Here is a 15,209-nt window from a genome sequence, read left to right as displayed (position 1 = left end):
TAATAAAATACCTATGTATCCACATAATAATGTGAGGTTTTAAATGTATTTTTTGCAGCCCAATTCAGTTGAGACCATTTGATTTATGATCCGTTTACCACTTTCCAATATTCCTAAACCTGACTGGTAAAACCTAATTTAGTTTTTTACAGTTAATCCAACAAAACAAGGATGAAAAATGCCAACGCGTTTTATTTCAGACATTCTTCAAGCGAAAGTCTTTCCTCTTGCAAGGATTTATTCTAACCACAAAATACAAATAGACGGAACACGCTTTCTAAAACCAGCCACAGACTTTTCCTGAAATCAATCCCCTATCTTGGCATGAGAACATTCTGCATGATGAGAAGGAAGTCCGTTTGTTGTTGTTGTTGTTGTTGTTGTTGTTAATTCTATTTCCCATTCATTTGTTTGTTTTTCGTAATTATGAAAATTGTCTAAGTTCTAGAATTAGTGAAAATTACAGTTTGTTAGCTAACCTGTTTATTATTAATGTAATTGTTGTAATTTTGAAACTATTTATAGATATTGGGGTTTATTCGCTAAATTCAGAAATATGACCTGCTAAAATACAAATGACAAACATTTAGGCATAAATGACTGATTTTCAAATATTTTTCTAACTATGCTATTTTTCCATCCCGAATATTGTAGTCCGAGTTTTGCAATATTGTTTAGTAAATGGGTATATAACATGCATTACAATACTTGTAACTAGCATACACTTTATTTTGAAAGACCTAGTTGATTAATTGGTGTGGCTTAAGCCTGCTACAACTATTTTGATATACTGACTGTTTTCAGATAAGAAATACACATTATATATGGAATGTTCACAGTACACTAAAATGACATACGGCAAATGCTGAAGATTGGAATCCAGTCCAGAAAATATATAACACTATCAGTTTCAGATGTGCCTAGTAACCCTGCTTAATTTGTGGTTACAAGGAACATTAAAAAAAATATTGAATGTGTGGGTGGCCTGCGATTGTGGAAGGAAGCGTCACGTTTATAGCCGAGACTACAAACACTGTGCAAAATGCATCTTTTATTACAGAGCAAGTATATAATAAATGATAATAAAGCTGTAATAATGCATTCAGAAAAAGTAAACATATGTAACCTGCATTTTCTATGTACATTCACCAGCCAAGCAATTATTTGGCATTTTTGCACTGTGTTCAAATATAACGAACCATTTGTGCTTTTTATTTTAAAGGACAAATGTTTCTATGCTGAGGGAAACTGGGCAGAGGACTTGCTTAGCCTTGTCCCATGAGGGGGCTAACAAGTGGGGCATGGGGGCAAAAGACTCTTACTATGGGAGAGATGACAAAGGGGTTGTATGCTGCAGCCTCAAATCATTCTTCTGAAAATTAAAACAGAAGTTTTGTTGAGAGTGTGATAGCAGGCAGAAATTGCGAAGGATCTTTCCTATCCTTAGATTGTATGGGTTTGTACATGGGTCGGTGGGGATGACCCATGCCCCTAGTTACCCCACTGCCCCAATAAAATAAAACCCTACCTACCCCCTCACCATAAAAATAGCTATATACTTACCATTAGATGTCTTCTTTTTCTAAAACCTTCTTTTTTCTCAGCCACAAAAAAGGCCAAATAAAAATCCATAATTTCCATCTAACTTATAAAATAAAATAAAATAAAAACCCGAGCGCAAAAGAAAAAACACGCAATTTTTTTTTTAATAAATCCAGACGCTAAAAAAAAAAGAATCCATCTTCACCCAGGAGGGCACCGCACAGACTGAGCCTTGATGCATTGCCAGTAGTGGCTTACCAGTTTTCTTGTAAAGGCTTATAAAGCCTTCCCCTGCCCTGCATTTTGACTCAGAGCACTTTGATTGGTTGGTTTAAGTCAACCAATCAGAGTGTTCTGACAGGTAAATCCTTACCTGCACTGTTTAGTAGACATGCCCCTTCTCGCGTTATAGCGAGTAGGGGCAGATTAATTACTAATACTAAGTAATTTTTTGTCTTGGTCTATCAGCCTTTTAGTAGATAGCTCCCTGATACCGTGGGAATTAGGAAGCTATCTACTAAGCGGCTGCAAGATGCACGGTTTAGAATTATAGAAAGGAAGGAATGAAGAATAGATCCTGAGAGAGGAAGAGAAGCGGAAGCGATTGAGGAAAGGTAAGTTCAGCATGACAGTACCGCTTTAAAGACTATTATTTTTAAACTGCTGTAACAGCGTTAACCTTATATCATGCAATTGTCCGAAATAACCCAGCCAATCACCATAAAGCTGTAACAAATGATAATATATACTCTTTGCTTTGCAGCTGTGATGGAATTTTGTACCTGCCAATTGGCTGTCTGCATCTGCAGCTTAGTGTTTTTTTGCTTGATATATTTTATTGTTTTTTACTGGTGTCTCAAGGTCAGCTTTCATTCACTGACAATCACTGGGGGCTGGTGACATTTCACTCGTCCCCTACTTTTCTTGCATTAATGAATAGGAAAATGTCTATATGGCATCACTTACGCCACAATATGTGTACGATCCCGTACATAGGGAAAAAAGCATACAGACATATTCTCTAGTAAAAAACAAAATGGCGGCAGGCACTGCTGTAACATGAGGTGCCTGCCGCTGTTTTGCCTCCCTGTGGTCTCTGCAGCTGGATCCCGCTGCCTGAATGTAGAGCTGATTGTAGACACATATTAATTGTGTAAGGAAAATGTTTTCAAATGTGTCTCTATTGCAAGAAAACTGTTTGGCCACTGCTGACAATGTATCAAGGCCTGTAGCCAATATACCAACACATACAGGCTATTGACAAAAATGTGAATTTAACGTGAATTTCAAATTCGAAGCCAAAATTGCCAAACGGAAAACATATCTGACTTGGCCTAAAATTAGAAATTCACACTTGTGTGACTTCTGTGGGGATATAAACACCAATCCCCTATGTAAGTGAGCATGTGGATAAATTTTACGTCAACGGAATCCAACGATGACAAGTGCTCCCACAAAGCAGAGGAGCTAACTATTCCTTGCGAAATTATCAAATATTTGAAAGTCTTAAATATGAAAAAAAAAATGCATTTTACACTGCAACAAATTATAAACAAACTATTATTATTATTTTTTTTTTTTTAAAGATACATCTCTCTGTCTGTTGTGGATAAAATATTTTTGAACATTTTACTTGTTTTAACTCAAATTTATTTTTAATGATTCAAAATCAACTAGTGCTTGATTGACACTTTACATGTTAAATGAAAATACACATTTTCCTATTGACATAGATGTGGATACGTTATCATAACTATGCCTCTGCTTTTATTTTTTTAAATGTCCCTAAAGATCAATTTTGAAAGCATTTTCTTTAGTGTTTTTTTTTTTTTTTTTTGCTAACGTTACGAATTTGCACCTCTGAAAATATTGAGCTAAGGAAATAACTAATTTCCTGCACGAAAATTCTTAAGGTAATTTTGTATACATTAGTGTTTTTTCCTTGATCTGTTTTATTCATGAACATCTTCAGATCTCCTGGTGTAAATGCATTTCCATTAATGAGCCCAACAGGGATACACTTATCACACCCTAAAGAAGCCGGGCCAGGGAGATGGAAATGTTTACTTAAACTGCTCTGATAATTAGCCAGTACATTTTTTTGGATACAGCTTTGTTCCCATTTACAGTCATCTGGTGCCTGTGCTATGTGCTGGCACCCCTTTCAGAGCTTTTATGTGGTGCTTGGAGAAATGTTTTAGTATTGGGACAGAGAGCACAGCAAAACCTTTCTTCTAAATTCAATTTGTTATATTAAATTCATGACTATTCTTTTGGCTCCTTAAATTTCCCAAATGTAAAGAAAAATATAAATATTGATTGCACTTCCGAATCGAACGTCTTTGGTTTCATTGTGGTTTTAGAACTCTCAAAGAAAAGGGGAGCGTATACTACTGGTAAGATGGTCGTCACAAGGTCTCGACCATATAATCTAATGTTCTAGTAACGTATCATCCTGGGCATGTTCAGACTGTAGCCTTGAATTCCAATATTTTAACATTCACGAAACAGTTCAGGTCAATCAGGGACACATGGTCTTGTGTGGTGGCCTTGGCTGGCACCAACTTCCTTTTTTAAGTCCGTTTCATATACAGAGACTCATCATCACCCCCATTATCCCCCCCAGATTGTTTTAGGTAATAATTAGCAATAACTGTGTTTTGCTCAAAAATAACAATGTTACAAGGATACTGTCACATTTGGAATTTACACAATTAGATAAACAAATTAAAAATCACGTGTGTTCATTTTTTTTTCTTTTATATATTTATATTAAAGATATAGCAAATGACATCCTAATTCAGTTCAGACAAGAGAAAGCCAAGGCAAACACTGCACACGAAGAGGGGAAATAAAAACATGTAATTTCACCGATTCACTGTATGTTTTCTCTGTGCTGATTGCCAGGTGCAAAGAACAGAACTTATAAAAATGATTGACGGGGAGCAAAAATGGAGACACCAAGCTGTAGGATAAAGAGGTGTGGATTATACATTTAAAAATATTTTTCACACCTCCCAAATATGTCTATGCTAAATATAGGAATAAGCAATAATATTATTGAAAAACCTGGTGATAGCTCCCTTTAAAAAACAAAAACAAAATACAGTAGAAAACAAAAAGGTTAATTAGCGAGACATTGCTGGATTGCGCTCATAAAACTATTTTTTATTTATTTAACTGTAAGAATCAGAGAGAAGAGTATAACTGCTCTACAGATAATGGAGGGATCTTACTGGAGAGAAATAAAATGGATCACTCTACGTACCTGAAATTCTAACATTGTTTTTCCAATGTTATTCTCCAACATATAATGGTAGGCTCCAATACTGGTACTTGGGTCATCAGCATCATTAGCATTTCCCTGCAAAGTAAAGAAAATGTCAATGAATTAATAATTACACCATCAAGGAAGGTGTGAGATAGCGCAATCTGATACAAAATGTGTTAAAGAATAGATTTCATAAGGAACGGTTAAAGCCTGGCTTAATTTTCACATAAAGAACATAGCGAGGATCTAGCACTTGATACCCACAGAGTATCTTCCGGCACTCATAATGCTTCCAGAAGAATAGCCATATTGCCATTAGCTGGTGTAAAATACTGTAGCAAGATCGTAGACGAGCCAGGAAGGGGCATGTCACATAACCACGCACCTGCCTTTCTCAGCAATGGTTCATAAGCAAATGGTGCATAAAATGAAAAAAATGGCTTTGTAGATCAGAAAGTGTTCTCAAACTAAATGTACCCAGAGTTCCTGAAAATGCTGTAAGTAAGTGTCTATACACATTGCTCGATCACCGTGGAACTCTCTCCTCATCACGTTCAAAGAGGCCTCTTCATGGGATATATTTAAAAAAGGACTCCAGACCTACCTACCTACCTTCCCTAAAGCCTTTTGAGATCAGTTGCTTTAACCGCAAACTAACTCAAGTAGATAAGTTCATTTGTTCATATTGCAGAATAATTTATAAAGCTGGACATTAAAGAATATTTATATAAAATATATGGAGAAATTAAAAGAAAATAAACAAAAAATATGTGTAGTAGTTTTATACTTATTTAAAGTAAATGCATGTATATAAATTATTGTTTTACAGGCTGTTTCGTAGCCATGGTTCCACTTTAAAAGAAGGTATAATTAAAAGAAAAATAAATTATATCTTCCTGCCCATTCACCACCTTTAATGATCCTGGGCTAAAGGAGCCCACATCTGGGGCTTCTGCACTTCTCTCTCCCCCCACCCTGCAATGGTTCTGTCTATACAACTTTAGACCTGTGGACCAAGATTGGATTTTGAAGGTTAGTATACTCTCTACCACGCAGTAAACTCTATGGTAAGGATGTTTGAGAATTATGGGATCCACCTTATTAATCATTGGATAGTATCAATTTGGAAATGTTGAAGAATGAATATTAAGATCTGGGGACAGTGGCATTGAACACATAAAGATACGTAGGGCAGTGTCTCTCTTTTACCTTCCTTGCTACTGTGAAAATAAAGGAAGGTGTTGGTGGCGCTACTGTGTATAAGTAACTTCACAATATATGCAGCAAATGTTAATTTGTCCAAATGTATCTTCACAGAAATAAATATGCTTGTAATGTAATATTTGTAAAACAATATATAATTTATGACAGAAAATAACTGGGTTCAGAATATTTTTGTTAGTTTGTTATGTGTTAGTGTTGGTGTCAAGAAAACATACTTCTCCGAGCATCCTCGCTGCTTGATTACGGGTGTGTAAAGGTTTAAAAAAATCACTATTTGCCCGCACTAGACTGAAAATAGTGATTAGAAAATGTCACTTAACCACCCATGCTAGACTATAACGTCAAAAGATGCCACCAAACAATAAACAATTTAAAACGGGGGTGCCTTGGTTCCCCAACAAATTATATTAACAACCAAAAAAAACGCAATTTAGCAGATATATATGTTTTTAAAATACTAATAGTAATAAATTGGTCTTAAAATAGCATGATTCTTTATTAGAGAAAGACAGAACTTATTAAAGGAATAAAACAAATTATTTACGCTAATTCAAACACCAATCTTAATAAAGGAGTATATGTAAAACAAGCTTATCTTCTCCTCTGTGACTGATACAGAAATCATTTTCTCAGCTGTAGAATTGTGCAATTTATCCATTTCATACACATCTTACAAGACCTGTCTATGATGTAATAACAGGGAAGGTGTTTTTTTTACACAATAAGGTCCGGAATACGTTTGTGTTCCTGACCCTATAGTGTTCCTTTAATTAACATAGTATATCAAATACCTGTACTATGGAAGACTAATTATGCTACCATAGTCTCCACCAGTTCACATCAGGAAAACTTTGTGGAAATCAAATAATTGACTAAATAGAACGTTAGAGCCACAAGGTATTTTATTTCCATATTGATTTATCCTTGCTTGATATTAGTTGGTGATTTCAAGCAATTAATCTTTTTTATAGAGGAGATTTCTTTGGTTAAAGAGAATACACTTTGTAGACTTGTGGGCGCAAGTTTCCTCTGGGATATTTATAAAGCCAGCATAAATATTTCAGAGGCCCTCTGTTAATGTTGCTGGATTCAGAGGTTATAAATTTTGTAACGCGGCCTTAAGAAAACACTGTCAGGAGTGTGTGAACCACTGCACCATTTCAGTCTGTATTCTGTACGTGTGAAACTTTTCTAAAGAATCATTTCAGCACGTCTTATCATTGTGAAACCACTGACTATAGGCAGATATTCAAACATGAGGGTTATGCTATATGTTAGCCTCATTAACACACAAAGGTCTAGCTCAGGCTTCCCCAAAGTCTGGCCCTCCAGATGTTGCTAAACTACAACTCCCATGATTCTCAGCCTAAGCATCAGCATAAAAACACACTGGAAATTCATACAGGGATTAATGAATGAAAATAGCATTTGGTTTTATGCAGGTTTTTTTTTTTTTTATTGTAATATTGTAAACGGAAATAAAGAAAATGTGATGTAATTCCAGTAAAATACAAGTTTAGCAGGCTAAGATTGCCACAAGGCATATGTATGTATATGTGTTTGTAGTATCAGTTAGTTAATTACACGTAGCTAAGATACTGTCATCACTGTACTGACAGGTGCAGGAATGTAAGAACTGGAATTACGCGTCCCTCTCCTTTGTATCAGATGAGCCACGTGGTTAGACCGGATGGATGAGTTTAGACTCTATTCATTAAATAGGTTAAGGGTATGTGTGGGTGTAGTTAATTGTGGGAGGAGCTACAGTGCTATATAAGGAATGTACTCTATGTATTCAGTACTCAGACTTTGCTGTATTTTGGTGACGCTAGTCCCTCTGAGTCCCGATCGGTGATCCAATAAAGAATCTCTTCCTTCCTGAAGAAACCTGTGTCCATCTCTCTGTGCTTGGCTTCCGTCAGTTTCTCCGGTATCATTTGGTGCATTGGCCGGGAAGCTCATCGTTCAACGGTAGCTGAGAGGCAGAGGCGTGAGACGGTCTATCTTTGCCCACGTTCTCTACGGCTGCACCCCTGAACTTCTGCGTGGACCTCCCTTCGTCTCGGCGCCACTGGTCTGTTGTCCAGGAGATCATCGGCCTCTACGTAAGAAGTGCTGGGGTGTCCCCGTCGATGAGTGTGAACTCAGGTTCAGGAACGAGGAGGTAAGATAACTGCTGTTTTAGACGGCAGGACCCGCTAGGGGTATACCGATTGTGCGGTAGGCCCAAAGGGGTTTTTGAATCTGTATCTGCCCCCTCTGTCGGAGGGAAGGAGCGAAGGCGCACCGCTCGATCGAACGCTCTTTAGTCAGACCGTTTGATTTGGTTAGTCAGGCGGGGTCCTGGTGTAAGATAGCCCTAGCCGGACACCGGTGTCTTGTCTAGACTAGCGTTCTAGGGTGTATATTACGTTCGCTAGGTCGGAGGGACCGGGAGACTAAGCGGCGCCTGTGTAAATTCGGTTCGCTAGTTCTCATCCTATCTGGGCTAAGTGGGAAGGCGTGTAAATTTGGAACCCACTAGACTTTTGATAGTACGACTAAGAGGCGCCTGTGTAAATTCGGATCTCTAGCTCGTTGTATAGTGCGACTAAGAGGCGCCTGTGTAAATTCGGATCTCTAGCTCGCTATGTATATGTGGTGATTGGGCAGTGTGGCTAACCAAAACGGGTGTATATAGTTTTAGGTAGTCCATTCAAGGTACTGGCCAATAGTTTAGTTGGGAATTGTAAATGTGTTAACGATTGTTTTAGTAAAGTGTATATCTTGTTAGATAGCGCGAGCTCAGCCGTCTAGCGAGAGTGTTAATAGTGTGTTGCTGTATTATAGTGCACGGTACCATAACCCTGTATATTTACTGACATTATATAATAAGTACTAATCATTGTCGTCCATTGCATGTTTAACACCATAACCACTAATAATTGTATTGTGACCTTAACTTGTGCTTTGACCTATGCTAACCGTACTGTAACCGCTATTTGTAAAAGACGATGTTACTGGGGTGTGTTATAGACGGGTAATTCGTATATAGAGAATTATAGCGTGGGTGACTGTGTAGTTACGCCAAAGGGCATAATATTGATTATATAGTGACTGGTGTAGCAGCTGTGTGTGTACGGGAATTCCCTGAGTGTTTATTGTTATTGTGTACGTTTCACTTGGTAACCGTACCACGTGGTGCTGTTGCCAGAGGAAACGGGTGTGACTGTTGAATAGTACGCGTGTATAGTAATCGTTGTCGACGACGTTCCACTGTTAAATATGGGTGCGTCGCAGTCAACGATTCCGGATCCCTTAGGATGTATGGTTAAGAATTTTAAAAAGGGATTCAAAGTTTGTGATTTTGGGGTTAAGATGTCCCCTGTACGTTTGGTCACTTTGTGCACTAGGGAGTGGCCTACTTTGGTTGCGGCATGGCCGCCACGTGGCAGTTTGGATCCAACTCTGGTACAGCGCTTACACGTGGCTGTATCAGGTAGGCCTGAACTTTACGGCCAGTTTCCTTATATTGATTGTTGGAGACAGGCCGTAAATGACTCGCCAAAATGGCTCCGGACATGCCACGAGGAGCAGTGTCGCCTCATGGTAGCTAGGACTTGTTCGTCCACTAGGACTGGTGTTAGGCCCATTTTGGACACGCCCCCTGAGTCCGAGATCCCTTTGCCGCCCCCTTACTTTCCGGTAAGAGGAAGTGACGCAAATACAGGAAGTCCTGTAACCCTTCCCTCATTACCCTCATCCACTTCCGCTTCCTCCTCCAGTACAGGATCCACCCCCCCTCGTACTAAATCTCCCCTTCCGGAACCAGAACCCACCCCCATTAGAAACGAATATCCTGATTTGGCGCCACTTCAGACTTCCGGTCAAGCTTCATCTAGCTCGGCCCGAAGTGTTCTATTCACTACCTTTTCCCAAAACCAACCTCCCACATCCCCATACCCTATATCTCCCCGACCGGAACCCATGACTGACGCTTCCCTACGTAGCCCCATCCAAACCCGACAGTTGACTGGTGCCCAACAATTAAAGCACTATCAGATGCCTCTTCGCTTAAATCCCGGGTCAGCTTATATCGATGCCGCAGGTCAAATGGCACACGCTGACCCTGTCTTCGTATATGTCCCTTTCACCACTACCGACCTTTTAAACTGGAAGACCCATAATTCCTCGTATACTGAGAAACCACAAGCCATGACTGATCTGTTCACCTCAATAGTACAGACGCATAATCCGACATGGGCTGATTGCCAGCAGTTACTAATGACTTTATTTAACAATGAGGAAAGGACAAGAATAAATCAAGCAGCCATTAAAGCATTAGAAGATAGAGCCCGTGCTTTGAACCAAGCTAATCCAGCAGCATGGGCCGCGACACACTATCCCAACACCGATCCCGATTGGAACGTAAATGGTGCTGATATGGTTCAACTCAGAGCCTATAGAGACGCTATAATTGCTGGCATGAAAGCCGGAGGAAAGAAGGCTATTAATATGTCAAAGACAGTTGAGGTGATCCAGAAAAGCGATGAAGCGCCCAGTGTCTTTTATGACCGATTATTGGAGGCGTACCGCTTGTACACCCCCTTTAATCCGGAAGACGCAGACAATTCCCGAATGGTGAACTCCGCCTTTGTCAGCCAAGCTTACGGAGATATTAAGCGCAAGCTACAAAAGTTAGAAGGGTTTGCAGGTATGTCAATCACCCAACTAATGGAGGTAGCTAATAAGGTGTATATGAATAGGGAAACAGAAAGCAAGAAAGAGGAGGAGCGCAAGATGCGTAAAAAGGCTGATATGCTAGCGGTAGCGATCGCAGGCGTAGATAAACGGGGCCCAGATAGAGGCAATAATAGATGGAGTAGGGAGCCTTTGAGTAGGGATCAGTGTGCGTATTGCAAGGAAGAAGGGCATTGGAGGAACGAATGTCCGCAAAGAGAGCAGTACGAGAGAGACCAACCCAGGGCAGGCTACGGAAACTTTAGAGGCAGAGCGAGAGGTAGAGGAGGTCCCGGAGGGAGTAATGGTTATAGAGGGAGTAATGGGAACAGAGGAAGTGTTAGGGAAGACAGGTATATTCCAGCAGCGCAAAGGTCTCGCGATAGAGAAGGTAGGGACTTTGTAGGATTGGCTGACACGGTCATGGAGGACTATTGATACCGACCGGGCTCCATCCCCCTTGGTCGAGCGGAGCCTATGGTCGATGTATCAATAGGGGGGAAAAGGAGTGCGTTCATGATCGACACTGGTGCTGAACATTCAGTGGTGACTAATCTAGTTGCTCCTCCATCTGGAAGGACTATTACTGTGATAGGAGCAACTGGAAGAAGTGCTGAAAAACCGGTTCTTAAAAGTCGACTCTGTACATTGGGAGGCCACGTAGTAAAACACCAATTCCTTTATATGCCTGAATGTCCAGTCCAATTGCTGGGACGTGATATGCTATCCAAATTACAAGCGCAGATTACGTTCCTACCAGATGGAACAACATCTTTAAAGTTTAATGGACCTTCAGGTATTATGACTTTATCCGTACCAAAGGAAGAAGAGTGGCGACTTTATACAGTGTTGACTAGCCAAAACCCTAGGAGTGATGAGACATTGTTTAACATACCAGGAGTTTGGGCAGAGAACAACCCACCAGGACTGGCCCGCAATATTCCACCAATAAAAATTGAACTGAAACATGGGGTTTATCCAGTGAGCCTAAGACAATATCACATTCCGCAGAAGGCTAAGAAGAACATCCAATCCTATCTGGATAAGTTCATACGGTATGGTATCCTAAAATTCTGTACTTCCCCCTGGAACACCCCATTGCTGCCTGTTCAAAAGCCCGGCACAGATGAGTATCGACCTGTGCAGGACTTAAGAGCAGTCAATGATGCGGTTGTTAGTATACATCCAGTTGTACCCAATCCATATAACCTGCTTGCTTTAATTCCGGGCGGGGCTACTTACTTCACAGTCTTAGATCTCAAAGATGCCTTCTTTTGCCTCCGAATTGCCGCAGAAAGTCAATGTATTTTCGCTTTCCAGTGGGAGAACGCTGTAACGGGCTCAAAACGCCAAATGACTTGGACAAGACTGCCCCAAGGGTTTAAAAATTCACCTACCCTATTTGGTTCAGCCCTAAGTCAAGATCTATTGGATTTCGAGTCCATCCCAGGAGAGTGTGTATTGTTACAATATGTAGATGACTTGTTGATAGCAGCAGTTACAAAAGAAATCTGTCAGCAAGCAACGCACGATCTACTACACATTCTCTGGAAGGCAGGATACAAGGTGTCTAGAAAGAAGGCTCAGTTGTGTTTGCCAACTGTCAAGTATCTAGGATTCCATATCTCTGAAGGTCAAAGAATTATGGGGCCAGAGAGAAAAGAAGCTGTCTGCCAAATACCAATACCCAAGAATAGAAGACAAGTGCGAGAATTCTTGGGGGCAGCAGGCTTCTGTAGGATATGGATTCCCAGTTATGCGATACTAGCAAAACCTCTGTACGCAGCTATCAAAGGTACAGAGCACGACCCCTTCTTATGGACCCAAGAACAGCAAACGGCATTTGAAGATGTGAAGAAGGCTTTGATGAGTGCCCCAGCATTAGGTCTACCTGATCACACACGACCATTCTACTTATATGTACACGAGCAAAGAAGAATGGCTGTGGGAGTATTGACACAGTACTTGGGATCATGGCAAAGACCTGTTGCCTACATGTCTAAGCAACTGGATGCAGTGGCCAGCGGACTTCCACCTTGTCTAAGAGCCGTAGCTGCAGCCGCCCTGCTAGTAGCTGAAGCCGATAAACTCACTCTGGGTCAAGAACTTTATGTACGAGTCCCACATGCAGTACAGACGTTGTTGGATTACAAAGGAAATCATTGGTTTAGTAATAGCCGTATGACCAAGTATCAAGCAATGTTGTGTGAAAACCCAAGAGTGCATTTAGAGACTGTAAACACCTTAAATCCAGCTACCCTTTTGCCACAACCTACTGAAAGTCAACATGATTGTTTGGAAGTAATGGATGAAGTATTCTCAAGTAGACCAGATCTTCGTGATTTTTCCATCCAGAACCCCGATGTTCAATATTATACAGACGGCAGTAGTTATGTGAAAGAAGGGATCCGCTATGCAGGATATGCAGTAACAACCATAGACAAGGTGATAGAAGCTCGGCCATTGGCGAAAGGAACATCAGCACAAAAGGCAGAATTAATAGCACTAACACGAGCGTTACAATTGGCTGAAGGTTTAAGAGTAAATATCTATACGGACTCTAAGTATGCGTTTTTAACCACTCATGCCCACGGAGCTTTGTATAAAGAAAGAGGACTACTGAATTCAGAAGGCAAAGAAATCAAGTACGCAGCTGAAATCCTACAACTATTGGAAGCAGTGTGGGAGCCGAAAGAAGTCGGTATCATACATTGTCGAGCGCATCTGAGAGGAGATGGTGATGTAACCAAGGGAAATCGGATGGCAGATAGTGCAGCTAAGCGTGCTGCTGAATCAGGAAGACAGGAGTATGTAGGGCATATAGCTGCTCTTATACCAACTCCACTGTCCCAATGGACTCCAGTTTATACAGCTCAAGAAGAGGAGTGGTTAAAGACTGAACCGGGAAAGTATCTGGAGAACAAGTGGTATCAGCTAGAAGATGGAAGAATAGTTATACCAGCATCGCTAGCGGTAGAAATTGTCCAAAATTATCACAACGGGACACATTCTGGGAGAGACCGTACTGAAGAATCTCTTAGAAAACATTTCTACATACCAAGATTGTCCAACTTGACTCAGGCCATTGTACGCAGATGTGTAACGTGTGCTAAGAATAATGCAAGACAAGGACCAGTAAAGCCACCAGGAGTTCAGTTTATGGGGGGACTCCCCATGTCCGATCTACAAATAGACTTTACAGTGATGCCTAAGTCGGGTGGACATCGTTACCTGCTGGTAATTGTGTGCACCTATTCAGGCTGGGTAGAAGCATGTCCTACTCGTACAGAGAAAGCAGGAGAAGTTGTGAGATTCCTGCTACGAGAAATAATACCCCGATATGGACTACCCTGTTCTATAGGATCGGACAATGGTCCAGCTTTTGTTCACCAGTGCCTACAACAACTGACTCATATGCTTGGTATAAAGTGGAGGCTTCATACTGCATATAGACCCCAGAGTTCTGGTAAGGTAGAGAGAATGAATAGAACTATAAAGAACCAGTTGGCTAAAATGTGTCAGGAAACCCAACTTAAGTGGAACGTTCTCTTACCTATAGCCTTATTGCGAATCCGCAGTACCCCTACCAGAAGGATGGGCCTCTCTCCTTTTGAAATCATGTATGGGCGACCACCTCCCGTACTTGGTAACTTAAGGGGGGACTTGAGTCAGTTGGGAGAAGGAATTACCCGGCAGCAGGTTGTAGAGTTGGGTAAGACTATGGAGGAGGTACAGAAATGGGTACAAGATAGATTACCTGTGAATATTTATCCCCCTGTTCATAGTTATCATCCAGGAGATCAAGTGTGGATTAAAGAGTGGAATAATGTACCGTTAGGGCCCAAGTGGAGAGGTCCTTATGTTGTTCTTTTGTCTACCCCTACAGCGATAAAAGTAGCAGAAGTGACTCCGTGGATACATCACTCCAGGGTTAAACCAGCAGCAGTCGATTCTTGGCAAGTTACAGCAGATCCAGAGAATCCCTGCAAGATCCGGTTAAAACGTACTACTCAGTCGGAGTAACGAGGAATTATTGTGGATTACAAATTTTATTGTTACAGGTGTGAGTGAGAAGGCCATAATAAAGCCTGTCCGCTTACCATCACATAGTGTATAAGCCAGGAAAGTCTCGAAGGGACACCTGTGAAGACGAGCAGAACTCCATTCCCTGCAGCCCTCACATCCTGGAAGCTGAGGTTCCATCGCACGGACGAAGACTGAGGATGACGGCGAAAGATGTGCTTTTGATAGTGTTTATTTATATGTGTTTTTATATTCAGGAAGGTAGAGGTACCGACACTCCTAGCTGTGAGGTATGCATTAAGACTACGAGAACAGGTAATCATATTTCCCAAACCCTAATTTGGCATTCACAATACGAGTGTAAAGGAGATGTATCGAGATGTAGATACTTAAATATAGAATATAGTGTGTGCCATTTAGGAGTAGGAGA

General features: G+C 40.7%; 1 protein-coding gene across 1 annotated transcript in view; it reads right to left on the bottom strand.

The window, feature by feature from the left end:
- Nucleotides 1-15,209, bottom strand: part of LIX1 (limb and CNS expressed 1) — a 139,407-nt gene that overhangs the window by 29,515 nt on the left and 94,683 nt on the right. Inside the window, exon 4 of the mRNA XM_063456745.1 lies at nt 4,811-4,906. Coding sequence (XP_063312815.1) covers nt 4,811-4,906 — 96 coding nt within the window. The remainder of the gene's footprint in view (nt 1-4,810; nt 4,907-15,209) is intronic.

The sequence above is a fragment of the Pelobates fuscus genome, chromosome 5, assembly GCF_036172605.1.
Source record: "Pelobates fuscus isolate aPelFus1 chromosome 5, aPelFus1.pri, whole genome shotgun sequence".
NCBI lineage: Eukaryota > Metazoa > Chordata > Amphibia > Anura > Pelobatidae > Pelobates > Pelobates fuscus.
Note: the sequence above shows the minus strand (reverse complement) of the source record. Positions and strands in the feature narration are given on the sequence as shown.